The sequence below is a fragment of the Glycine soja genome, chromosome 18, assembly GCF_004193775.1.
Source record: "Glycine soja cultivar W05 chromosome 18, ASM419377v2, whole genome shotgun sequence".
Taxonomy (NCBI): Eukaryota; Viridiplantae; Streptophyta; class Magnoliopsida; order Fabales; family Fabaceae; genus Glycine; species Glycine soja.
This window is the reverse complement of record NC_041019.1, coordinates 2,075,263-2,102,057: the sequence shown is the minus strand read 5'-3', so window position 1 is coordinate 2,102,057 and position 26,795 is coordinate 2,075,263. Positions and strand designations below refer to the sequence as shown.

The 26,795-nt window shown below is 36.3% G+C and overlaps 3 protein-coding genes across 7 annotated transcripts; 2 read left to right on the top strand and 1 right to left on the bottom strand.

The window, feature by feature from the left end:
* The first annotated feature begins 952 nt into the window (after window positions 1-952).
* On the top strand, window positions 953-5,665 carry LOC114394407 (phosphoinositide phospholipase C 2-like). The gene is made up of 9 exons (XM_028355977.1): window positions 953-1,629; window positions 2,364-2,560; window positions 2,944-3,079; window positions 3,169-3,414; window positions 3,513-3,742; window positions 4,128-4,245; window positions 4,468-4,620; window positions 4,726-4,812; window positions 4,957-5,665. The coding sequence occupies exons 1-9, from the start codon at window positions 1,312-1,314 to the stop codon at window positions 5,248-5,250; spliced, it is 1,779 nt and encodes a 592-aa protein (XP_028211778.1). The 5' UTR covers window positions 953-1,311; the 3' UTR covers window positions 5,251-5,665.
* A 915-nt stretch (window positions 5,666-6,580) lies between these two features.
* LOC114396533 (NF-X1-type zinc finger protein NFXL2-like) lies at window positions 6,581-21,615 on the top strand. Of its 3 annotated transcripts, none has more exons than XM_028358555.1 (14): window positions 6,581-7,848; window positions 7,941-8,054; window positions 8,156-8,211; window positions 8,846-8,912; window positions 9,821-9,913; window positions 10,610-10,695; window positions 10,943-11,105; window positions 11,245-11,400; window positions 11,629-11,819; window positions 11,993-12,074; window positions 12,249-12,353; window positions 19,666-19,767; window positions 21,154-21,243; window positions 21,334-21,615. In XM_028358555.1, exons 1-14 carry the CDS (start codon window positions 6,694-6,696, stop codon window positions 21,487-21,489), a joined length of 2,616 nt encoding a protein of 871 aa, XP_028214356.1. In that variant the 5' UTR covers window positions 6,581-6,693; the 3' UTR covers window positions 21,490-21,615. The 3 variants fall into 3 exon arrangements, with proteins under 3 accessions (XP_028214356.1, XP_028214355.1, XP_028214354.1); XM_028358554.1 differs by lacking the exons at window positions 19,666-19,767; window positions 21,154-21,243; window positions 21,334-21,615 and adding exons at window positions 13,858-13,947; window positions 14,038-14,204; window positions 14,243-14,475 and having other exon boundaries at window positions 12,249-12,455; XM_028358553.1 differs by lacking the exons at window positions 19,666-19,767; window positions 21,154-21,243; window positions 21,334-21,615 and adding exons at window positions 13,858-13,947; window positions 14,038-14,415 and having other exon boundaries at window positions 12,249-12,455.
* LOC114396534 (putative serine/threonine-protein kinase-like protein CCR3) lies at window positions 15,084-23,995 on the bottom strand. Of its 3 annotated transcripts, none has more exons than XM_028358556.1 (2): window positions 23,682-23,995; window positions 15,084-16,604 (listed from the first exon to the last, which is right to left on the bottom strand). In XM_028358556.1, exons 1-2 carry the CDS (start codon window positions 23,952-23,954, stop codon window positions 15,288-15,290), a joined length of 1,590 nt encoding a protein of 529 aa, XP_028214357.1. In that variant the 5' UTR covers window positions 23,955-23,995; the 3' UTR covers window positions 15,084-15,287. The 3 variants fall into 3 exon arrangements, with proteins under 3 accessions (XP_028214357.1, XP_028214358.1, XP_028214359.1); XM_028358557.1 differs by lacking the exon at window positions 23,682-23,995 and having other exon boundaries at window positions 15,084-15,353; window positions 15,420-16,915; XM_028358558.1 differs by lacking the exon at window positions 23,682-23,995 and having other exon boundaries at window positions 15,084-15,375; window positions 15,463-16,914.
* Between the last annotated feature and the right edge of the window lie 2,800 nt (window positions 23,996-26,795).

The following is a 26,795-nucleotide window of genomic DNA, read 5'->3' as shown; positions in this document are numbered from 1 at the left end:
ACTAAAATTAGTTATGTAAAGATTAAAAGCGTATGTAAAATATAAACCTAGAATATTGAATATTAATTCTTTTTTAAGTTCTTATTTCACATGTCTTGAAATTAAAATGAACTTTAAATTTAATAATTATATTAATATTTTTTTAAAAATAAAATTTATTAAAAGTATTTATTTTTATGTAAATCTTGATAGGAGTCTTGCATTCAAATCTAGATCCCTCTAGTTAATCCTATCCATGAGATCAAAGAAGTTAGGGATACGGGCAAATATATCCCATTACCTAAGTTGGTAAGGGAAATACAACTTGCAAATGTAAGATAAAGAGAAAGGAGAGCATATGTTAATCCGATATTAGAGTTATTCCCTTTATATATAACATTAGAAAATTAGATAATACATGTGTATAATCGTTAAAAAAACAAGAAAATTAGAATCTTTTCTATAATTAAGAAAACTATTATTTAAGTAAGATAGTAAAGATAATACGTGATCTTGTCTTTTAATATAAGTAATTTTTTGTGGTTAAAACATTTAAATATCTTTTTGAATTTAAGTCTGGAATAGAACTATTTTATAAATAAATTTTACACCTAAAGTTAATTGATACAACTTAATATCTCCATGTCATAAGGTCTACATCAATTTGTTGAACACAAAAATAAAATATCAAAACAGATGATATCTCCAATGTAATATTTGCCTTAAATGAAGTGCCTAGGCCATTCTTATATTCCTAAGCCTCAATTTGTTTTAGTATTCCTCAACCCTTGGTCTTGACTTTTTGGCATACAGAACAAGCTCACCTCCCATAAATATCCTTCTTTATTAATTTAACCAGATGTTTTTTAAGAACAAGATTGTGATCCATCATTTAACGGTAAAGTGGATAAATTGCATAATTTTATTGTATGAATATAATACTTGAACATTGTTTGTGTTTAATTCTTTTTTCAATCTATGTATCCTGGTGTTTTCCTTGGAGAAATCTAAAAGATGAGAACAAATTATTCCCCGAAGCCTACTTTGGGCGATCTGATGAACAATTCAAAGAGAGTGATAAAGTTGGAACAAACACCCAAAGGAGTGCCAAGTGCCTAACATCTAATCCATTGGAGGGTTACAAGTGGGCCCCCCCATGCATTCTGAGTCTGGAAACACCCAAACGTATCTTCACGACAAGACAACATCTTCATTGCCAACGAACACAAGAAACGTATCCATTCTCCGACCAAAAGTTTTATCCTATATTATATCCGTATCTACTCTTTACACGCCCCGTTAGTTTTCTTCTTCTTCAAGGTGTTGGGAGACATGTCTAGCAAACAGACTTATAGCTTTTGCTTCTGCTTCCGCCGGCGTTTCAGGCTCCCCGTGTCGGAGGCCCCGCCGGAGATAAGGACCCTTTTCGACCGTTACTCCGATCAGAATGGCGTCATGACAGCCACTCACCTCCGAAGTTTCCTGGCTGAGGTGCAGAGGGAAGACAATGCCACTGAGGAGGAAGCACAAACCATCATCGATGGCCACAAGCATCTCAGTATCTTTCACCGAAGAGGTCTCAATCTCGAGAGTTTCTTCAACTATCTTTTTAGTCACCATAATAACCCACCTCTCTCGCCCTCTATTGGGGTAAGTATCGGGTAACCCTTTTTAGTTTTATACACATATACTTTCTTTTCCATTTCTGAATGAATGCTTTTCTTTTTTTGTCTTTTATGTTCTAAGTTTTTATAGTTTTGTTTTGTATGTTGGTATGTAAACACACTGCTGTTTGTCACATTACACTGCTGTTGGAAATACCACCTAAATTGTGTTCACCCATAGATAGAGGGATGTGTTGAAAGTTCCATGTGGCGGGTATAAGTGGAGAGCAATCATCACCTTAAAAACTTGTTTTGTAGAGTTGAATTAGGCCTAAACTTACTTTCCTACAGGACTTCTTGGTGATTATAGTTCTCAATCTCAACAATTACTAATGTCGAGTTCAATCAACGTGGTGTGGTATAGTTAACAGATAGTCATGTCCTTTAATGTAGTCAGGGGTTCGATCTTTCTGTATTTGTATATATAATAACACATTAGGAGAGGTTAGTTGTGAGTCCCCTGGGGATACCCGACATTTTGCAAAAAAAATAAGATTGATTTCAGCTGAATTTTTAGTGATTCTAGTGCTTCATTTTAGTGATAGGCCTATATCTTACATCTAAGTCTCCTACAAGTTCATTAGCTTCAAATACGTATTGAATTCTTGATGTTATACTGTTGTGTATGAGATTATTTTTTATGAGTATGCTGCGTATGAGATTATGTATACTCTGTTGTTCTGGTTATAATTAATATTATTTCTACTATTCCATTTGCAGGTGCACCAAGATATGTCTTCACCATTGTCTCATTACTTCATTTATACTGGTCATAATTCCTATCTAACTGGGAACCAGCTTAGCAGTGACTGCAGTGACATCCCCATCATCAATGCACTGCAGAAGGGCGTAAGGGTGATTGAGTTAGATATATGGCCTAATGAATCAAAGGATAATGTGGATGTTCTTCATGGAAGGTAATTTTAGTAGTTTTCTGGTTCAATGTTGCTGACTTTTAAACACGAATTTGAGTCATCTCCCTTGTTTCCCTCTTTTCTTTTCCCCATAAAAACCAGTTCATCTGTTTCGCAAGTTATTATTCATTTATCTGTTTCTACTCTGATACGATCTAGTGATTATAAACATTCACTGCCCAAAGAAGGAAAATGTGCAATTTAAATAATATCTCCAACAATGTGATGAAGACTAATTCATCCATTTACTACTTGCAAACAAAAATGATTCAATCTGGCATAGCAGGAAAATGATGTTCTAATGTAATGGCAATTTGAATTTACATTTATTTTTCCTAAATATTTTTAAATGTAGTTCTTTACATATCTCTGTTTTTGTAATGTAGGACTTTGACATCTCCTGTGGCACTCATCAAATGTTTGAGGTCTATTAAGCAGCATGCCTTTGTTGCCTCAGAATATCCAGTTGTAATAACCTTAGAAGACCATCTAACTCCCGACCTTCAGGCCAAAGTGGCTGAGGTTTGTTAGTTGAAGTTCTCTAGGAATTCAAAAACCAAAATGTTTATTTTCTTATGGTTGAAACTTGACAGTCCTGTTCAAATTTCTAGATGATTACTCGAACATTTGGAGACACACTATTTGCTCCTACCTCAAAAAGCTTGAAGGAATTTCCTTCTCCTGAATCACTTAAAAGGAGGGTTATTATATCAACCAAACCACCTAAGGAGTACCTTGAGGCAAAAGAAGTACAGGAAACAGAGGAGGAACCACAACAGGAAAAGCCTGCAGATGATGAAGAAGCATGGGGGAAGGAAGTCCCTAGTTTGAGAGGTGGAACTATCTCTGATTACAAGGTCTGAGACTAAGTCAATGTTGTACACTAATTGTCACTACATTTAATTTTGTAAGGGAGGGATTGGTTGATTTTTTTCTGGCTTACCATCTTTTGCAGAACATTGAGGATGATGATGTTCTTGATGATGAGGAAGATATTGATGAAGCAGAGAAGTCACGTCAAGATGCAGCAGATGAATACAGACGTTTAATTGCCATTCATGCTGGGAAGCCTAAAGGTGGATTAACGGAATGTCTCAAAGTGGATCCTGATAAAGTGAGACGTCTAAGTTTAAGTGAGCTACAGCTTGAAAAGGCTGCTGAAACTCATGGAAAAGAAATTGTCAGGTATTGTGTCAAATGTTGCTTACATAAGCTAAGTTTTAACATTTCTTAAGAATTGTGAAACAATTGTATAATTCATTTTAAGTTTTTAAGAATTATACTATTGGAGAGAAAACTTGTTGATGTTCTTCAATCCCATGTGCCATTTAGGGTCTACCAAAAGTGAGTTAAACAATTCTAACATGATTGTACCATTGGAGATGCTCTTTGTGGTCATATTAGACACTTCAGAGTATTGTGGTTAGGCAGCAAGCACAAATGGTTTCTCATTATTTGTAAATTGAAACCAATCCAAAACCCCTGTATTTAGCTTTGAAGCAAACCCAAACAAGATGTTTTGTTTATTTGCAAATGAAAAGAGAAATATTTATTTCTTGATTGTTGGCAGATTTACTCAACGGAATATACTGAGAGTGTATCCAAAAGGTACTCGCATTACTTCGACAAATTATAACCCATTGATTGGGTGGATGCATGGAGCTCAGATGGTTGCATTTAACATGCAGGTTTATACTTCTTCCTCCCCTCTTGTTCTATTTCATTTTTGTATTTGATTTCTTGAGGTGTGAGAGAAACTTGCCGTACTCAAAATTTTAAGGATGAATTGTTATTGTCAATGACTTTAGCTATACGCACATGCAACATAATTCAGTCTATTATTGACTAATGATATTGAGATAATGAAAGATGTCCCACTAATCAGTTTCCATGGTTCCATTCCATGACAGGGGTATGGTAGATCTCTTTGGTTGATGCAGGGAATGTTCAAAGCCAATGGCGGATGCGGTTATGTTAAAAAACCAGATTTTCTATTAAAGGTTGGTCAAAATAATGAGGTCTTTGATCCTAAAGCTCATTTGCCTGTGAAGACAACCTTGAAGGTAAAAACTTTACTGCATGGAGATTTGAATTATGTTCCTTTCCAAGTGTCTGTAGTCTAGAATCTAGGTCCTAACAAAGCTCATAGTTTTCTTACTCTTATTTAGGTGACTATATATATGGGGGAAGGATGGTTTCATGATTTCAAGCATACACACTTTGATAAATTCTCACCCCCGGACTTCTATGCAAGAGTATGTTAAGATAATCTACTAGATGATTATGTTCTGTTGACATTTATCATTTTTATTTTCTCTTTATATTTACTTCCCTGCAGTTTATTTATTGCATATGGTACTTTCCATGTAGTTATTATATGAACACTCTTACATATGCAGGTGGGGATTGCTGGAGTCCCTAATGATACTGTTATGAAAAAAACTGAGAAAGTAGAGGATAATTGGTCACCTTCGTGGAATCAAGTATTTGAGTTCCCACTTGCTGTTCCAGAACTGGCTCTGCTTCGCGTAGAAGTTCATGAGTATGACATGTCTGAGAAGGATGACTTTGGTGGCCAAACGTGCTTACCTGTGTGGGAACTAAGAAGTGGAATTCGAGCAGTTCCACTGTATTCCCGCAATGGAGATAAGTATGCCAATGTGAAGCTTCTCATGCGCTTTGAATTCATTTGATTTTGTGTGTCCTTCTGCTCCATGTTTTGTACAGTCATTACAATATGTTATAGCAAGCAAGAGTGTGTATGTATGTAGCTGTGTAATATTGTAAATGTTGTTTATTTAGAGTGATGTTTTTTATTTATTCTGTCTTTTACTGAAAATATAAGGGTGTGAGTGAGAGTGAGACTAATGCATCAGGGGGATATCGGTGATGTTTGTAACAAGGAGTGAGTTTCCACGGATTTTGAATAATGCTGTGAAGAAGAAATAAGATGTGTATACTATATACAATTTGTTTTGTTGAGGAGACGTGAAGGAGCTGTCATTTGTGTTGTAACTTGTAAGGATTGTCCATGTTCATTTTATGTAACATAAACCAGAGTGATGTGATTTGAAAGGCTGGCTAGTACTTCAGTTCATTACTGTTTCATACTTCGCATTTTTTTTCCTGTTTTCATGCAGCTTGATGCTTTTCATTTTATTCCAGAGCCGATGTCTTTCCTACTTGGATTTTATTATCTATTCGGATATCACATGACAAACACAAACTAGGATTATACAAATGTCACCAATTTTTGAGAAAAGAAAAAGAAGATAACACTAAGATTTTGTGGAAACTTTGTAAGTGATTTATACATGTTAGTGTTTGTGAGGATTTTTTAAAAATGAATATCTGTCTTGCTCTTAATTCATTGATAACGATTACGATAAGGATGTATGAATACCTTTTAATTACAAATATTTTATCAACACAAGTCATTTTTTTTATTTCTCTTTTTATTATATCATATAAATTTAAGATGTCCAATAATTTTTTTAAGACAAAGTTGATCATTGATCATGGGTAGTAAAAAACCTACACTTTTACTATGTGTGTGAAAGTTGATGGGACAAATAAAAGAGTTTTTTAAGTGAAAATAAAAATATAAAAAGAAATTTCATGTAAACTAATCAGTCTTAAAATTTTAAAAAAGAAGCTAATAACTTATAAGCTAAAACCAAATTAAAATAGCTTCTAAAAATAAGATCAAAACTACTGGAACAAGTAAATTTAAAGAACTTATAAATCAGTAAAACTAACTTCTAAGCTTTTATAATAACATGTTAAATACACTCTTAAGTCATATTAATAGAGTAAAAACACATTTTTAAAGTTATCAAATTTATAAAATAAGATACAGAAAAATACTATAAAAGTAATAAATAGATATTTCGTAATACCATTACCTAAAAATACATTATTAAAGATTTTTATCATACATTATTAAATATAATTATACAATTTTATTAGATAATAAATAAACTTTATTACACTAGGAATAATTAAAACTCATTATTTAATTCGTTAAAAATGCAGTAACAAAACATGATGAAAACACAAAAACAGAGACAACAACAGCATCAACAGAGTCACATCACACTCTACACAGGTGGGTGGATCGCAGCATTGCCAGCAACATGACATCACCATGGAATAAGATTCACATTCACCACTCTCATCCTTCCCCGCCACCGCCACCGCTACTCTCCGACTCCGACTCCGACGGCGGCGATTCCTCTTCCTCCGCCCCCCTCCGCCACTCGGACCTCTCCGACTCCATCTTTAAGCCCTACCTCGAACTCTCCGGCCACTCCGGCACCGACCTCTCGAAGATCCAATCCTTCCTAACCTCTTCCTCCGCCGGCGCCCTCTCGTGCCTGATCTGCCTCGAACGCATCAAACCCTCGGACCCCACCTGGTCCTGCTCCTCCCTCTGCTTCGCCGTCTTCCACCTCTTCTGCATCCAGAGCTGGGCCCGGCAGGCCTCCGACCTCGCCGCCGCACGCGCCGTCACACGCCTTTCCATCTCCTCCGCCAGCGCCTCCGACACCGCCCTCTGGAACTGCCCCAAATGCAGATCGGAATACAACAAATCACACATTCCCAAAACCTACTTTTGCTTCTGCGGCAAAATAGAGAACCCTCCCAATGATCCATGGATTTTACCTCACTCTTGCGGCGAGGTTTGTGGAAGACCGCTGAAGCACAATTGCGGCCACCATTGTTTGCTTCTCTGCCACCCCGGGCCGTGCCCCTCTTGTCCCAAACTGGTTAAAGTTCGATGCTTTTGCGGGTGCCTTGAAGATGTTCGACGATGTGGCTTCAAGGAGTTTTCATGTAATAAACCCTGTTCCAAGTTTTTGGATTGTGGGGTTCACCGTTGCATTGAGCTTTGCCACCCTGGCGCTTGCCCTCCTTGCCGGACACGTGGCGTGTACACGTGCCGGTGTGGGAAGGTCAAGGAGGAGAGGGAGTGCTTTGATCGTGGTTTTCAGTGTGAGAATCCGTGTGAGAAGAGGCTTGGCTGTGGGAAGCATGTTTGTGAGAGAGGGTGCCATTCTGGTGAGTGTGGTGAGTGTCCCCTTAAGGGGAAGAGAACGTGCCCTTGTGGGAAAAGGGTTTATGAAGGAATGCCTTGTGATGCTCCTCTGCAGCTTTGTGGGGCTACCTGTGATAAGATGTTGCCCTGCGGCTACCACAGGTGCCCTGAGCGGTGCCACCGTGGGCAGTGCGTTGAGACTTGCAGGGTTGTTGTGAAGAAGTCTTGTCGATGCGGGAGCCTCAAGAAAGATGTAAGTGCTTACTGCTTTTTTGAATTTGGATGTGTATCGGTTTATGGTAGTGAAATGGTTGTGGTAGGCATAGTTGATTGAACTTAGAGTAGGTTCCTTGCTATCAAGATTTGGCGTGCGAAAGGAAGTGTCAGAGGATGCGTGACTGCGGTCGACATGCTTGTAAGCGCCGCTGCTGTGATGGGGATTGCCCTCCTTGCTCTGAGGTATGTGTCTGTTTTGTAGCTGTTATCTTGTTTTGGCAGAAGATTCGTGAGTTGTGATGGACTGCGTTGGTTGATTTTCTTTTGTTTCTGAAAATTATTAGATATGCGGCAGGAAGCTTCGATGTAAGAACCATAAATGTCCTTCTCCATGCCATAGGTATGTCCTCTGCCTATATTCCCTAGGGCTTTGTCTGTACTCCTTTAGACAACAAGGTGAATAGCCGAAATACTTCTTTGTTTAATGTTTAAAGTTTACACTTAAAAGATTAGTTTCATGAAACATGATCCCCTGAACTGAAACTTTTTATGATCCTAGATCTGAGCTGAAATCAGGTCAGCCTGTTCATTTTTTAGGCTGAAAACCGCACTGGTCAGATTGCTTTTAGGCTGAGATCAGGCCGTCCCAACTGCCGTATGGCTAATGCAGATATCTGGCTGCCCCAATTATTATCTCTTCTATGTTCTTATTCAAATGCTACTACCAAGGTCTTTTTGGTACATGAATGCTAATTATTATCAATGTGTCATCATCATCTACTAACAATGTGATCACAAGGGACTAGATAGAGAAGAAACATATTATTATTTAAATAAGTCAAATTAGTCATTGATCAGTTTATTTAAGAATATGGGCAAACAAAAAAAAAGAAAAGGATAAAGGGACCTAATTGATCTCTTATGCATATTATATGTACAAAACCATATTTTAATCTCTAACTAGTGAAGGATGAAGTATAGGACATAGGCAGAACACATCACGATGATACTTAGCTTTGTTCTTGTTCTTGCAGAGGTCCTTGTGCTCCTTGCCCAATAATGGTGACAATTTCATGTGCATGTGGAGAGACACGTTTTGAGGTATGAATGTGAACACCAGGATTTTATCCAAGAGAGTAGATCTAAATAGTTGCTGGATCTTATCCTGTTACATGAAATATAAGTCTTCGAATGTACATGTTTGTTATTATTGTGAAGCCCATTTTATAATTGTATTCCCAAAACTTGAGATTCTTGAACGTAAATTATTAGTAAATTGTAATCACCTCTGTAAATATAAGACTATTAACTATTAAGTATAAACTGATTAATTCATGGAAGTTGATGGCCAGATGATGTTTGGCTCATTATCTGTTAGTAAGTTTGATAACTTTCGGCAGGCACATTTGTCGAAGAAGACTTTGCTTTTACATGTGCCACTCATTTTCAAGCACCAAAAGTGAAAACCTGAGTTGATTGTGGGGAGGGCTCTTTGGTGCTGAACAGTTGATCAACAAAATATCATCTTTGTTTGTGTAATATAATCACGTTTACATCGTGATAATTTAAATGAAGGCAAAGTCATTTGAGTATATTCTGTGGAACAACATAGGTAAATGCATAATATCAAATCAAGGAGGTTTCTTAGTGTTAATTTATGTACTATATATTTGTACATTAAATAAACTGGAAGTTCCGGGATCTTATAAACAAGGGATTACTTATTGCTGTTACCTTTGGGCTTCTGTATTTTAATTTTAATAAATTGATAATTTTACTTAATCTTGCTGATTGTTTGTGTCAGTAAACACACAAACACACTGGTATTCTTTGTTATGTCTTCCTTTGTGTGTGTTTACGGAGGTCTATTTTCTCTTCTCTGTTATGGCACTGTTATCTTATATTAATATTCTGGATCTTGATGCTATGTACTTGGATTTCTTCAAATTTTGCTAGCACTTGCCTCAGTTGCCTGAATTATCTGTGCTGAGTTGTGGATTTTGTACCAGGTTCCATGTGGTACTGAAATGGACCAAAAGCCACCTAGATGTCCTAAGCCATGTCCTATCACTCCTTTATGCCGGCATGCATCAAATATCAAGGTATCATTTGATACTGACTTGTTTGGACGCAGGCATTTATTTATTTAAATTTTCTAGCAGATATTCTGGATTTGTTGTAAGCTGAAGCTGTGGTAGAGGAAAATAATTTAGAAAAAAATGATTTATGACTTTCTTTTTTCTACAAATGGTAATATCGTGTCTTTAATAGAGTATCATTTTACTTTATGGTTATTTTCTACCAAGCCATGTTTCTTGTATTGTAGAAAATTTAGAATGAGTTTGGAGAAGGTTTGGGTCATACAGTCCTTTCATTTGGTTTGGCTACAACCATTTATATGATGTGCTAGCTGTTGCTATCCCTATTTAATCACTGCTATTTTCTCTTGTTATAAGTTATGACTTTAAGAAATTTATTAATTTGTAGCTTTAGGTCTTTCAGATTTTTTTTCAACCTAGATATCAGTTGTAGCTTCAAGTATTTTTTTTTCTTGTTTTTAAATAAAATTTTACAGGTTTATTTATTGTAAAACTTGGCTGTGTATTACTAAAATTAAAATTTTAATTTTGTGACATTGCACTAGTAAGTCTATACTATAAGATATCCATAGATATCATTATTATACAATTTATACTTATATATATTCATTAATTTGGAGAAAAAAAACATATGCTTGATTGTTGATGGTGCATCTTTTTTCTTTTTTGTGTTATTAACAAAATGTTATTTTTGTCTAGCCACATAAATGCCATTATGGAGCCTGTCATCCTTGTCGCCTACCTTGTGCCGAAGAGTACCAATGTGGTCATACATGCAAATTAAGGTTTGATAAAATTTCTCTTTTTGTACAATAAAATTAATGCTTGCATGTTAGGATTTTGGATTTTTTTTAGCATTTAGCGTAAATGGAAAGTCCAAAAACACAGATCCATTTGTCTCTACTCATGTCTTGAGTCTTGACTAAGTAATGCATGAGTTTCATCAGAATCTAGTATCACATGACCAAATTACCAGTCCGTACATTTAACTTTTAGTTATTTGCTTTCCTCGATTCTTTTGTCTTTGTGAAGGTGTCATGGTGCTAGGCCTCCTCCTAATCCAGAGTTTTCTCTTAAACCAAAGAAAAAGAAGGTTATACAACAAAGTGAAGGTGTTCCTGGCACTCCATGCCCTCCTTGCCCAGAACTTGTGTGGAGATCATGTGCTGGGCAACACATTGGAGCTGAGAGAATGGTTTGTTTTGCTTATCTTCAAAGCTCTATATGAACTTTGATATGCAAGATTCTTTTTGATGATTTTCCCAAAAGCAATTTGCATTAACTACTTTTATGCTGCTAATGTAGTTACTGTTTCTTTTCCACCCTCCTATCAGATGGTCTGCTCTGATAAATCACAGTTCTCCTGTGAAAATTTATGTGGTAATCCTCTACCATGTGCTAATCATTATTGTACAAAAACCTGCCATGCCTTGGAGAACCAGTTACAAGGGAGCGAACCTTGTGAAGACTGTTATCTTCCTTGCCAAAAGGTGTTAAATCTTCTTTAATTCCATTAATCCATATTTTATTCTTTATTTTGAACTGGTGTCTTTGTCATTCACGGTCTTTGATGTATTCTTTATGTTTTACGCTGGATTTAAGCTGAGTTGTTGAAGTTTCTCATTTGTCTTCCTGTGTAAAGTTGAAAGAAACTCCTGTATTCTTTTTAAAATCAAAGCTGATAATTTGTTTCTTGATGTGTAAACTGCATTGATCAGGAAAGAGAGCCAGCATGTCCACATCACTGCCCTAGGCGATGCCATCCTGAAGACTGTCCTCCATGCAAGGTGCTCATTAAACGGTCATGTCACTGTGGTGCGATGGTCCATGTGTTTGAGTGCCTATATTACAACAGCTTGTCTGCAAAGGGTCAAGAGACTGTCCGTTCATGTGGTGGGCCATGTCACAGGTAATTTAGGAAGTAGCAAATTTAACTTTATATTTTTTTAAAGATCTAGTTTAGCATTTGAAACTAACTTTAAGTTAAAAATCTCTGTTAGGCTTTCTTTCCTCCTTGTTTCTTGTTCTATTAATTGATTATTAAAGTTAGATGACGACTCTATTCGTCACATTGCTTTGCAGAAAGTTGCCAAATTGTACACATCTATGCCCAGAGACATGTCATCCTGGTCAATGCCCAAATGCTGAGAAATGCTGTAAAAAGGTACCACACAATTCAATAGCTATAACTTCATGCCTTGAATTTGAATATAACACAATTAGCATAAACGGTGTTTTTGTATTACTGTTCTAGCTACTGCATTCTAAGAAAATGACTACACTTATTTTGTTTTTTTTATCCAATTTGACTTTTAAAATATGAAATCATTCTTCCCAGGTCACTGTTCGATGCAAATGCAAAACATTGAAAAAGGAGTGGGTTTGTCAAGATGTTCAAGCAGCATATCATCTTGCTGGTTGCCATCCAATGGATATTCCAAAAATTCAATTTGGAGTTGGACTCATTCCTTGCAATTCTGATTGTCAGAGTAAAGTGCAGGTTGTTGAGTCAGAACTACAGTTACGTAAAACTAGAGTTACAGAGGTAATCATGTTTCCGTCAGAAGTTTCCACATTTGCTCCAAACCATCTTTTTGCTGCTTTCTTTATTTTCATCAATGCTATAAAGTTGGATTGTACTTGTGGAAATTTAGCTCTTGTAAAGGCATCTTTGTGTTTGCATTGCCATTTAAGGTAATGGTGTAAATTTCAGAACCTAGTTAGAGTTGTATACCAAATCACAAATACATATAGATATTGATGCTTGGCAAAATGTAGAGTTTGTATTTTACTATTTTAGGATACCCTGTTGTTTCATAACTCGAATTACAAATATAATAGCAACTACTTACTCCTTAAAGAGTGGGAAAAAGGATAGTGAAAGAGTGAAATTCTTTGGGTTTTTCTACCATATTTACATTTATTCTGTTGATACAAATTTGCAACACCTATAAATATTATGCATTGTGAGAATGTTAGACCCATTTTATACTTGGGCAATACCCCTACATATGCACATATATGCATACATAAATCTAAGGTTCTAAAATTAAATTTTCATCCAATACGATACCTTGAATTTCCCATGAATCTTTAGACCTACGTAAAAAGACTGAAGAGGTGGAAATAGTGGGTATTAGGAATATTATTCAAAGGCTAGGTCAAGTGAATGAGTGAGGGCGTGAGGCTTGAAAACCCTAATTGACATTGTCCATGACCATTTTAGATTGATTTGAACTAACAGTATCAGTGAATTCTACCACTAGGATAAATCTTTAAATGTGCTATCCATTCTGCTGAAAGAAGTTCCTTTATCTGGGCATGCTCCACGCAGCACTTCAAACTCCAGATAGCCACAATAACTTGGCATAATGAGGACATGGGGATCATTGGTTAAAAATTGAGTGAATGCATATGTTACCAATTGAGAAAAAAAAAGCATTTTTATTTACTCCATTTATTTTAAATAAGACCAAGGTGATCCCGTGTCTAATGCTTTGGTTCCATTCCCCTTGAACCTAAATTGTATCTAAACTCATGAAACAACTAAATTGTTTCATAGTGTGCCCAAAATTGTTGGACTACATGATAAGTTCTCTCTCTGTTTCTGTAATTCTACTTAGTTTTTATTAATTACCTTATTCCCAATATGGAATGTCTTTAACTTCTTTAATTTAATTTTATGCATTGTCTGTGAATTTTTTTACACAGTCAGCCAATAAGAAATAAGAAATCATGGTAATTATGATTTTTAAAATAGCTGTTCAAAAAATCAACAAACTTATCCTACATATTCAATTGTGATGGGACGACGCTTTATGCTGACATCAGTGCATAAACTATTTACTCCTAAATTATATTGTTTTCCAATGTTTTCATTAAATTGGGGAGGCACGCTTTTAGTCAGATCTGTAGTGGTAGTGGCTAATACTCTGTAAGTATTGAAGGTGCAAGAGCCAGATGCAGAAAAATCAGTTCGGAAGCGGCGAAAAAGGCGGGAACAGGTTCTAGAATCCAAGGAAGCATCAAAACTACAGGTAATGTTAGTTTTCTTAATAAAAGAGCTATCTCTAAGTTCCAATTGCCTTTTCCTTCGCTGACCACTTATGAATGTAATTATTGAACAGAAAATTATTTCCAGAATGAAGCGGTTTCTTCTATTTGTCTTTATTTTGGTCATACTTCTTGCTGCTACATATTATGGGTACAAGGGACTTTTATGGCTCAATGATTGGATGAATGAAGTGGACGAACGAAGACAAATATATTCTCGAATCAAATGATTATTTATCAGTTTGATTGCCCCCTTTATACACCATTTTTTTTTATCAGTCTGATTACATTATATTTCTTCCCTGTCAATGAGGATATATAGTGCATTTAATTCAATATGGTTTGATGCTTTCGTTATTTTTTCGAAGACTAGGAAATCACTGCATCATTTAATAGATATTCAGTCACGTCGAGAGTTTCCCAAAGTTTCAAAATGGGAAGCCAAGGTTAAATAAAATTTTGGCTGAATATTACGATTGTTTTTGTCTAAATAAATCGGCTTTTAAATTGCACAAAATTGTTAATAACTTTGTAGTTTGTGGCTCCTGTGATTTTGGATCTAATTAAAAAGCATTATTTGGTTGGGCCTTTTGATCCTTATTGTAACTATAAAAAAACAATTGAGATCTACATAGGAATAATAATTGAGGAATAGAGATGTTTCAAGTTATAAATCATAATTCTAATTTAATTAATTAATAAATATTTTACACTAATGTTATAGTGATAAATAAATAATTTTTTTTGAAAAAAAAAGTAGAGGAGATTGAGCATTATGGTATGCCTCAACTTGAAAGGAAAAAGTAAGGAAATTTATGGATAATTTGGGGATAACGTGCTTGAAGAAAAGCTGTTGGAAAAAAAAATCATATATCTTTATGGCGTATATGCATTAAAAAACTTTTTTTTCCTTAAAAAAAATATAGCTAATGTCACAAACATAGTGATTATTTTCCAAAGTTTTTATTTTAAGAAATGACAAAGTTAATCTGTCCCAAATATCTCTTAATAGTCCCTGACTATGGTTCAAGACAACCTAGCTCTTGACACTAAATTGTTGAACGTAAAATAAGGTGCAAATGTATTTTACCCTCTATCACACACTCAAACAATAAAGAGATGTATAGAATTGAGTTCAATTCAATTAACACTCAAAAAAATTACATACAACATATGCTTTCTTCTAAGTCAAGTATTACATAAATACAGAAAATCCATCCAAGTGAACTTGGGTGACAACGGCTGGAAACAGTGGAACAATCACGGCTATGTAGAGTTGCTGAACAACTTTTGTTAATACAAGAGATTCTTATTATTGATTTTCTTAATAGTCTGAAATATCCCAGTCCGACATAGTACCGCAGGAAAAGTTATCATATGAGTCCGTATCCTCTTGGTAGATTGGAATATCCAAGTCCGACATAGTACCGCAGGAAAAGTTATCAGAGTCCGTATCCTCTTGGTAGATTGGAATATCACATGAATCCGTATAAATATCCCAATAGGAGAGAGGAATACTCTCAGGTCTTGTGAAAAATTCCTCTAAATGAAGAGGATACGGACTCATGTGATTGGACTCATGTGATGGTAATGCATTGGAATAGGAAAAGTTCTCACCATATAGGCTACTACCACAAATAGCAAAAGCCCGATCCAAATTGACCACAATGTCATTCATGGTTGGTCTATGCCTCCTTTTCCGTTTCACACAACATATAGCAGTATAGGCCAGGATCTTCAGTGCCTCTGCTTCTTTCAAATCGGGTGGTCCAACCCTTGAATCCAACATTTCGACCAAATCTCCAGCCAAAATACGAGGCACTGCAAAGTGCACCAAAGAAAATGAGGGTTCTACATCTTTCTCATTATTGCGTATAGCGCTCTTACCCGTTAAAAGTTCAAGCAATACAACTCCAAGCCCGTACACATCACACTTTGCTGTCAACACACCTCCATTCCTGTACTCAGGGCACATGTATGCGTAGGTTCCCACTATTCTCTCATCATCGTATTCATCGTCAGGTTCTGGACATATGAACGACAATCCAAAATCAAATACTCTAGCCGTCCAACTGGCATCAAGAAGAATATTGGAAGACTTGATATCTCTGTGAATAATAGATGGATTTGCATAATTATGCAGATATTGTATTCCCAAGGAAGCATCGCAAGCAATCTTGATCCTCATTTTCCACGAATTCAACACACTGCTATCCTTGTCCACATTGTTCTTATCTTGCAAGCAATCATGCAACGACCCATTCTTCATATACTCATACACTGACAGCCTTTCATCTCTGTTTTCACAGTACCCAACAAGCCCAACCAAGTTCCTATGGTCTAAACGGGAAAAGATGGCAAATTCAGACTTACCAAACTGGGTTCCCTTAACGATTGCGACCTCACGACCATCAACGAGTTTGCCTCTGTACCCAACGCCAAAGGTTCCAAAATCACGAATCAGGTTGTGAGGTGAAAAATTGTTGGTGGCTGCTTTAAGCTCAGCCCAGGTGAATAATCGTGCAGGAACATGTCTAGTGGCGTTCGGCACCACTTCCAGTTGTGAAAATGGTGCAGCTTTACTCCTGCTCATTGCACTGGGCACTGCCGAAGCAAGACTATGGACAGGAGAAGGAGACGTTTCCAGTTGTGAAAATGGTGCAGCACTACTGCTGCTCATTGCATTGGCCACTGCGGAAGCAAGACTATGGACAGGGGAAGGAGATGTTCCCAAATCTGATGCAGTCCTACTCCTTATGGCATTGTTCACTACGGAAGAATAACTACGGATTGGGGATTCTCCCGAAATTGACGCAGTCTCACTCTTTATCGCACTGTCAACTGTCCAACTAAAACTCCTTGCATCAGCAGTGATATCGGCCATGTCAGTGCTCTCAACGATTTCAGAATCCATTTGATTTGATTGGTTAAGTGAAAGTATGTATGTGCTTTGTGGCCATATATAAAGAGAGACCATATTAGTAGTTGAGAAGGTGAGAGGCAAGGGAAGAGAAGTTTCACCTTACCAATTGGGTCCACATGTGCGCGTGTATTAGTTGAAAAGAGAAGCTACCACCCAAGACAAAACTCTTACAGGAAACTAGCGAGAACCAGCATTGGGTTGCTTGCTTCTATGAAGCTTCCAAGTGTTTCACATGTCATGAAAAAACTATTCAAAATAACCTTTTTTTATTATTTTTATTAGCGTCGTATTCAGTATCCTTATTTCTTAAAGTTTTTTCTTTGAGAAGTTATTAGCCATTGACAGTCAATTTTTGAAGTCTAAAGGGTTGTTAACTAGCCGAAAAACCATATATGTATAATCTTTTGTGTTTGTTCACATTATCATAAGTGGACAAGATGGCTATATTTGTTCTTGTTTTAAGATAATGATTTTTCTAATATAGCGGACCCAACTTGGTTCAATAAGTAAAATGACCCAAGGAAGTGAAGTTCTTGCTAAAGTAATAAACAATGCTCCAACACTTGGCAAATATCTTATTCACCATTGGACATTTAAGCTTTTGTCTCATGTACTCGAATCTATCTTATGATTTTGAAATCTTTCACATTCCAAACTTTTCAAAATTTAGACGAGTTCAAATCTCATAACTCTACCATATTCGATTCTTAATTAGCATGGTCGAACAATGATCGATTTCAACTCTTTGAAAAAATTTCTAAGTGACACCAATGATCAATAGTTATATCCCCTTAGCTTGGTTTATATGGAATTGAGATATGAATGGAAATTATAAGAGTTTTTAGAGTATGAAGTGAGTGAATTGCAGTAGTTTTCCTAGTTTCTAGTCCCCCGTTATTATAATTGAATTTTGAACCTTCTCATATAAATTAATAGGAATGTGCTTTATACATTATTTAGTTTCTAGTCCCCCAATTTTTCGTTGCTTTCCATCGAACAATGTTCCCAACGTCAACGTGAAAGTCAGCACCCACTTTTCAAAGAGACAAAAGTAGACAAATAGTCAGCAACGACCTATCAAACATGGTTAGAATGATTATCGTTAGTGTACCTGCAGGCTCAAGTTCTCAAATGAGACCGCAACTGCACAGTGTTTTCATCCTCTAAAGGGTTGCTGGGCCTGAGGCATATACCATATAGAAAGTACTGGACGAGAATGACAGTAAATATCATTCAATGAAAAATATTTGATGAACACTCATTAACCTATTCAACACAAAAAAAGAGATAAAAATTAAAAAAAATATAAATATGATAAGATTTATGATGTGATAAGACAGAAGATGAAAATAAATAAAAAATATTGATGTGATGTTTAAAATAAAATGATGTTTATGTATCATAATGCCCTCTAGTTAATTATATCAATACCACTTTCCTCATCTTTAAAGAGCCATTCTTTTCTCAGGGCTACGATGGTCACTACCACAAGTGGCCAAAGCCCTCTCCAAATTGAGCACAATGTGAGCCATGGTTGGTCTATCTTTCCCTTCCCTTTTCACACAATGGATAGCTGTATGGGCCACTAACTCCAGTGCCTCAGCTTCATTCACACCGGGTGGTCCAACCCTTGGGTCCTTAATTTTCACCAGTTCTCCAGCCACAATAGCAGGCTCTGCAAAGTCTTTCACATGTAATCGGGTGCTTCCATCTTCCTCATTCTTGAGTATAGGTTTCTTTCCCGTTAAAAGCTCTAGCAGTACAACTCCAAACCCATACACATCACTCTCTTCTGTCCATACATGTCGAGTTCCTGCTGATACCTTCCCAAAATCAGATACTTTTGCCGTCCAAGTGGCATCAAGAAGAATGTTGGAGGACTTGATGTTTCCGTGAATAGAATATAAATGATTATGTATATATTCTATTTCCAAACTTCTCCACAACAACTTCTCATCATCGAATTGTCCACTGCAGAAGTAAAAGCTGCAGGTGCAGGGACATCTCTATTGGATGTTCCCGAATTTCTCTCTCAAGACGTTTTTTTCACCTCACCAAAGTAAACCATGGACACTTGCATCAACTGTTTAAGTATGTTCCTTGGTGGAGACGTGGTCATCTACTGCTTCCTTACGACACTTGCATATGTGTTTACTGTTTACTGTTTACTGACCAATTGCTGCACCAATTCCAGGGAACTAGCTAGAACCAGCATTGGTGCATTTTTATCAAAGAATTCAGAATATTAGCAACGGGTTGAAAGAAGAAGTGATTAACATTTGACAGCATGTTTTTTCCTGTTTGGGAAATGATATTTAGTACGAGTGCTGCCGTACAAATTTGTACCCCATAGAATCCAGATTATTTGCATCAATATTTTTTATGTTTAAAATTATAACTTAATTATAATTAAAAGTTAAATTGTATCCATCAATTATTAAAAATTTTAATTAGATGTTCGGATTATCTAAAAACACTATAATCATATCATTTTTGTTAACTATGTTAGTTTGAATGGCAAAAATTAATAATTTAAATCAGTTGTATTGAAAATGATGTAAATTTACATCAACTATAACTCTTAACAAGAAGGTTGGGTTTACATTATTTGAATTGACAAATCGATATTAAGTTATCTTTTTATATCGGATTATATTGGTAACTAGTATGAAAATATCTAATTACATCAATCACAAATCTCAACGAGGACATTATTTTTATATTGATTTCTTAGATAACTAATGTAAAAATATCTTGCATTACATTTGATATTTCAAAAATTCAATTTGGAGTTGGACTCATTCCTTGCAATTCTGATTGTCAGAGTAAAGTGCAGGTTGTTGAGTCAGAACTACAGTTACGTAAAACTAGAGTTACAGAGGTAATCATGTTTCCGTCAGAAGTTTCCACATACACTCCAAACCATCTTTTTGCTGCTTTCTTTATTTTCATCAAAGCTATAAAGTTGGATTGTACTTGTGGAAATTTAGCTCTTGTAAAGGCATCTTTGTGTTTGCATTGCCATTTAAGGTAATGGTGTAAATTTCAGAACCAAGTTAGAGTTGTATACCAAATCACAAATACATATAGATATTGATGCTTGGCAAAATGTAGAGTTTGTATTTCACTATTTTAGGACACCCTGTTGTTTCATAACTCGAATTACAAATATAATAGCAACTACTTCTTAAAGAGTGGGAAAAAGGATAGTGAAAGAGTGAAATTCTCTGGGTTTTTCTACAATATTTATATTTATTCTGTTGATACAAATTTGCAACACCTATAAATATTATGCATTGTGAGAATGTTAGACCCATTTTATACTTGGGCAATACCCCTACATATGCACATATATGCATACATTTTAAGGTTCTAAAATTAAATTTTCATCCAATACGATACCTTGAATTTCCCATGAATCTTTAGACCTACATATAAAGACTGAAGAGGTGGAAATAGTGGGTATTAGGAATATTATTCAAAGGCTAGGTCAAGTGAATGAGTGAGGGCGTGAGGCTTGAAAACCTTAATTGACATTGTCCATGACCATTCTAGATTGATTTGAACTAACAGTATCAGTGAATTCTACCACTAGGATAAATCTTTAAATGTGCTATCCATTCTGCTGAAAGAAGTTCCTTTATCTGGGCATGCTCCACGCAGCACTTCAAACTCCAGATAGCCACAATAACTTGGCATAATGAGGACGTGGGGATCATTGGTTAAAAATTGAGTGAATGCATATGTTACCAATTAAGGAAAAAAAACCATTTTTATTTACTCCATTTATTTTAAATAAGACCAAGGTGATCCCGTGTCTAATGCTTTGGTTCCATTCCCCTTGAACCTAAATTGTATCTAAACTCATGAAGCAACTAAATGGTTTCATAGTGTGCCCAAAATTGTTGGACTACATGATAAGTTCTCTCTCTGTTTCTGTAATTCTACTTAGTTTTTATTAATTACCTTGTTCCCAATATGGAATGGCTTTAACTTCTTCCGTTTAATTTTATGCATTGTCTGTGAATTTTTTTATACTGTCAGCCAATAAGAAATCATGGTAAGTATGATTTTTAAAATAGGTGTTCTAAAAGTCAACAAACTTATCTTACATATTCAATTGTGATTGGACAACGTTTTATGCTGATGTGTGCATAAACTATTTACTCCTAAATTATATTGTTTTTCAATGTTTTCATTAAATTGGGGAGGCACGCTTTTAGTCAGATCTGCAGTGGTAGTGGCTAATACTCTGTAAGTATTGAAGGTGCAAGAGCCAGATGCAGAAAAATCAGTTCGGAAGCGGCGAAAAAGGCGGGAACAGGTTCTAGAATCCAAGGAAGCATCAAAACTACAGGTAATGTTAGTTTTCTTAATAAAAGAGCTATCTCTAAGTTCCAGTTGCCTTTTCCTTCGCTGACCACTTATGAATGTAATTATTGAACAGAAAATTATTTCCAGAATGAAGTGGCTTCTTCTATTTGTCTTTATTTTGGTCATACTTCTTGCTGCTACATATTATGGGTACAAGGGACTTTTATGGCTCAGTGATTGGATGAATGAAGTGGACGAACGAAGACAAATATATTCTCGAATCAAATGATTATTTATCAGTTTGATTGCCCCCTTTATACACCATTTTTTTTATCAGTCTGATTACATTATATTTCTTCCCTGTCAATGAGGATATATAGTGCATTTAATTCAATATGGTTTGATGGTTTCGTTATCTTTTCGAAGACTAGGAAATCACTGCATCATTTAATAGATATTCAGTCACGCCGAGAGTTTCCCAAAGTTTCAAAATGGGAAGCCAAGGTTAAATAAAATTTTGGCTGAATATTACGATTGTTTTTGTCTGAATAAATCGGCTTTTAAATTGCACAAAATTGTTAAGAACTTTGCAGTTTGTGGCTCGTGTGTGATTTTGGATCTACTTAAAAAGCATTATTGGGTTGGGCCTTTTGACCCTTATTGTAACTATAAAAAAACATTTGAGATTTACGTACGAATAATAATTGAGGGCTAGAGATGTTTCAAGATATAAATCATAATTTTAATTTAATTAATTAATAAATATTTTACACTAATGTTATAGTGATAAATAAATAATTTTTTTTTTTTGAAAAAAAAAGTAGAGGAGATTGAGCATTATGGTATGCCTCAACTTCAAAGGAAAAAGTTAGGAAATTTATGGATAATTTGGGGATAACGAGTTTGAAGAAAAGCTGTTGGAAAAAAAATCATATATCTTTATGGCATATATGCATTAAAAAACTTTTTTTTTCTTCAAAAAAAAGATATAGCTAATGTCAAACATAATGATTATTTTCCAAAGAAATTATTTTAAGAAATGACAAAGTTAATCTGTCCCAAATATCTCTTAATAGTCCCTGACTATGGTTCAAGACAACCTAGCTCTTGACACTAAATTGTTGAAAGTGAAATAAGGTACAAATGTATTTTACCCTCCATCACACACTCATACAACAAACAAGAAAGAGATGTATAGAATTGAGTTGAATTCAATTAACACTCAAAAAAATCACATACAACATATGCTTTCTTACAAGTCAAGCATTACATAAAAATAGAAAATCCATCCAAGTGAACTTTGGGTGACAACGGCTGGAAACAGTGGAACAATCACGGTCATGTAGTGTTGCTGAACAACTTCTGTTAATATGAGATGTGGTAACGTTTCCCACGGTACTATCTCGGACTTGGATGTTTCAGACTATTAAGAAAATCAATAATAAGAATCTCTTCGTCGATTGGAATATCACATGAGTCCGTATCAAGAGGATCCGGAGTCATATGATTGGACTCATGTGATGGTAATGCATTGGAATAGGAAAAGTTCTCATCATATAGGCTACTACCACAAATAGCAAAAGCCCGATCCAAATCGACCACAATGTCATTCATGGTTGGTCTATGCCTCGGTTCCACTTCCACACAACGTATAGCTGTATGGGCCAGGATCTTCAGTGCCTCTGCTTCTTTCACATCGGGTGGTCCAACCCTTGAATCCAAAATTTCGACCAAATCTCCAGCCAAAATAGGAGGCACTGCAAAGTCCAGCAAACGTGGTTCTTCACCGTCCTCAGAGGGCAATATAACTCTCTTACCCGTTAAAAGTTCAAGCAATACAACTCCAAGCGCGTACACATCACACTTTGCTGTCAACACACCCCACATGGCGTACTCAGGGGAAATGTATCCGTAGGTTCCCACTATTCTCTCTTCGTATTCACCGTCAGGTTCTGGACATATGAACGACCATCCAAAACCAAATACTCTAGCCGTCCAAGTGGCATCAAGAAGAATATTAGAAGACTTGATACCTCTGTGAATAATAGATGGATTTGCATAATTATGCAGATATTGTATTCCCAAGGAAGCATCCAAAGCAATCTTGATCCTCATTTTCCACGAATTCAACACACTGCAATCCTTGTCCACATTGTTCTTATCTTGCAAGCAATCATGCAATGACCCATTCTTCATATACTCATACACTGACAGCCTTTCATCTCTGTTTTCACAGTGCCCAACAAGCCCAACCAAGTTCCTATGGTCTAAACGGGAAAAGATGGCAAATTCAGACTTACCAAACGGGGTTTCCTTAACGATTGCGACCTCACGACCATCAACGAGTTTGCCTCTGTACACAAAGAAAAAGCTTCCAAAATGACGAATCCGGTTGTGAGGTGAGAAATTGTAGGTGGCTTCTTTAAGCTCAGACCAGGTGAATAATCGTGCAGGAACAAGTCCAGTGGCGTTGGGCACCACTTCCAGTTGTGAAAATGGTGCAGCACTACTGCTGCTCATTGCATTGGCCACTGCCGAAGCAAGACTATGGACAGGAGAAGGAGATGTTCCCAAATCTGATGCAGTCCTACTCCTTATGGCATTGTCCACTACGGAACAAAAACTATGGATTCGGGATTCTCCCGAAATTGACGCAGTCTCACTCTTTATCGCACTGTCCACTGCCCAACTAAAACTCTTTGCATCAACAGTGATATCGGCCATGTCAGTGCTCTCAACGATTTCAGAATCCATTTGATTTGATTGGTTAAGTGAAACTATGTATGTGCTTTGTGGCCATATATAAACGGAGACCATATTAGTAGTTGAGAAGGTACGAGGCAAGGGAAGAGAAGTTTCACCTTACCAATTAGGTCCACATGTGCGCGTGTATTACTTGAAAAGAGAAGCTACCACGAAAGATAAAACTCTTACAGGAAACTAGCGAGAACCAGCATTGGGTTGCTTGCTTCTATGAAGCTTCCAAGTGTTTCACATGTCATGAAAAAACTATTCAAAATAACCTTTTTTATTATTTTTATTAGCGTCGTATTCAGTATCCTTATTTCTTAAAGTTTTTTCTTTGAGAAGTTATTAGCCATTCACAGTCAATTTTTGAAGTCTAAAGGGTTGCTAACTAGCCGAAAAACCATATATGTATATTCTTTTTTGTTTGTTCACATTATCATAAGTGGACAAGATGGCTATTTTGTTCTTGTTTTAAGATAATATTTTTCTAATATAGCGGACCCAACTTGGTTCAATAAGTAAAATGACCCAAGGAAGTGAAGTTCTTGCTAAAGTAATAAACAGTGCTCCAACACTTGGCAAATATCTTATTCACCATTGGATATTTAAGCTTTTGTCTCATGTACTCGAATCTATCTTATGATTTTGAAATCTTTCACATTCCAAACTTTTCAAAATTTAGACGAGTTCAAATCTCATAACTCTACCATATTCGATTCTTAATTAGCATGGTCGAACAATGATCGATTTCAACTCTTCGAAAAAATTTCTAAGTGACACCAACGATCAATAGTTATATCCCCTTAGCTTGGTTTATATGGAATTGATAGAAATGAATGGAAATTATAAGAGTTTTTAGAGTATGAAGTGAGTGAATTGCAGTAGTTTTCCTAGTTTCTAGTCCCCCGTTATTATAATTGAATTTTGAACCTTCTCATATAAATTAATAGGAATGTGCTTTATACATTATTTAGTTTCTAGTCCCCCAATTTTTCGTTGCTTTCCATCGAACAATGTTCCCAACGTCAACGTGAAAGTCAGCACCCACTTTTCAAAGAGACAAAAGTAGACAAATAGTCAGCAACGACCTATCAAACATGGTTAGAATGATTATCGTTAGTGTACCTGCAGGCTCAAGTTCTCAAATGAGACCGCAACTGCATAGTGTTTTCATCCTCTAAAGGGTTGCTAGGCTTGAGGCATATACCATATAGAAAGTACTGGACGAGAATGACAGTAAATATCAGTCAATGAAAAATATTTGATGAACACTCATTAACCTATTCAACACCAAAAAAAAAAAAAGAAATAAAAATTAAAGAAAAATATAAATATGATAAGATAGAGATGAAAATAAATAAAAAAATATTGATGAGATGTTTAAAATAAAATGATGTTTATGTATCATAACAACCTTTAGTTAATTATATCAATACCACTTTCCTCATCTTTTAAGAGGAATAAATAATTGATAGCAACAACAACCTACCACAACATACACCACAAACCATAGTATACACCAGACCAACCCACACCCATACCAAACCAACGCACCTGAATGATTACGTGTGAAGGGACCCAGCAGTAGTGCCTAATTTCGTTAACATTGTTGCTTATTAGGGGATAGCTCCAAATCACAATCCAATTTTGTTACAACAGAATTGATATCATTATCAATATTAGACATTGTAAATACTATAAAAAGAAATGCAATGAATGAAATAAACAGAGAAGAATTATGAAGGTAACCATTATTGTAGTTTAGCATAGTTAGTTTAGTCTTCTGTTCGTAACAATTGGTTCGACCTGTCATCCATGACTGTCTCTACCTGTCGGAACCCCTACCTTCAACCATACCCACTCACTACAGTCACCAGGCCACCCTAGACTGACTTGAAGAGGTTGTATACCACCTCACCCTGAACCTATCCTCCATGATCACCCAAACATTGGAGATAACCACCAAGACTCTGGAGATGACCGCCAAGCTTGACGTCATCCTTGATCGGCTATCCGCTTTCATGCCCACTTCCTTTCCTCCCAACTCATCCCTAACAGATGCACCACCACCTGTGGAGACCTTAACAGCACCCACTCCATCTCCATCTCCTCCCAAACCACCACCAACACCATGTCAGCTCCGTCTCCCTTGGTTGTTTCCCACCATCCCGAACTCAAAGCAGTCGCACTCCTGGCTTCAGTGACGCTTCTTCGCTTTCATTCGACCAATCGCCACATCTAGCTCAATCATCCGTTGCCTTTATCACTCTGCATTGTCCACCGTCATTACCGCCATGGCCATTGTCACGAAATACCTTACGGCAATGACACCATCCTGCTCGGCAATGCTGTTGTCAAGCATCAAATTCATCCGCACTCGGTTTGGATTCTTTTCACCGACAAGACTTGACTTTGCACTGTCTGTCATCAATGACGACATCCACCACTACACCCGCCATCACATCCCCCCCACCACCTCCACCACCACTATGGCTAGCACAGGCTAAGCTTCGTCGACATGAGTGTTACGACCATCAACATTGAGCTTCATCAACTTGACCCAAACAAGCCCACAAACAAAGCAACTTGTCCTCTGGTCCAGCAGGTCGGACCAGTTGATACGCTGCTAAGTAAGGGTAGCTAGAAACAAAGAAAATTGCATAATTAAGATAAGCTTCTCATGCCCTTTATTTCTTATTTCAACTATATTTATAGAGTAACAAAGCTTTGCCTTATTCTAAATCTGTTATAACAGAATTGCAATTTGGAATTAACAAACTAAACACGTGTAGTGGAATTGCGATAACGAAATCAGGGCAGAGTAATGGAACTTGCTGGATATGCCTT

Coding starts and splice junctions, on each gene's coding strand:
- LOC114394407 (XM_028355977.1), top strand. CDS start 1,312: ATGTCTAGCAAACAGACTTATAGCTTTTGCTTCTGCTTCCGCCGGCGT. Junction 3,415..3,512: donor GAACTATCTCTGATTACAAG/GTCTGAGACTAA, acceptor CATCTTTTGCAG/AACATTGAGGATGATGATGT. Junction 4,813..4,956: donor CCCCGGACTTCTATGCAAGA/GTATGTTAAGAT, acceptor TTACATATGCAG/GTGGGGATTGCTGGAGTCCC.
- LOC114396534 (XM_028358556.1), bottom strand. CDS start 23,954: ATGGATTCTGAAATCGTTGAGAGCACTGACATGGCCGATATCACTGTT. Junction 16,605..23,681: donor CACCATTTTCACAACTGGAA/GTGGTGCCCAAC, acceptor TCACAACTGGAA/ACGTCTCCTTCTCCTGTCCA.
- LOC114396533 (XM_028358555.1), top strand. CDS start 6,694: ATGACATCACCATGGAATAAGATTCACATTCACCACTCTCATCCTTCC. Junction 11,401..11,628: donor GTTATCTTCCTTGCCAAAAG/GTGTTAAATCTT, acceptor TGCATTGATCAG/GAAAGAGAGCCAGCATGTCC. Junction 11,820..11,992: donor TGTGGTGGGCCATGTCACAG/GTAATTTAGGAA, acceptor ATTGCTTTGCAG/AAAGTTGCCAAATTGTACAC.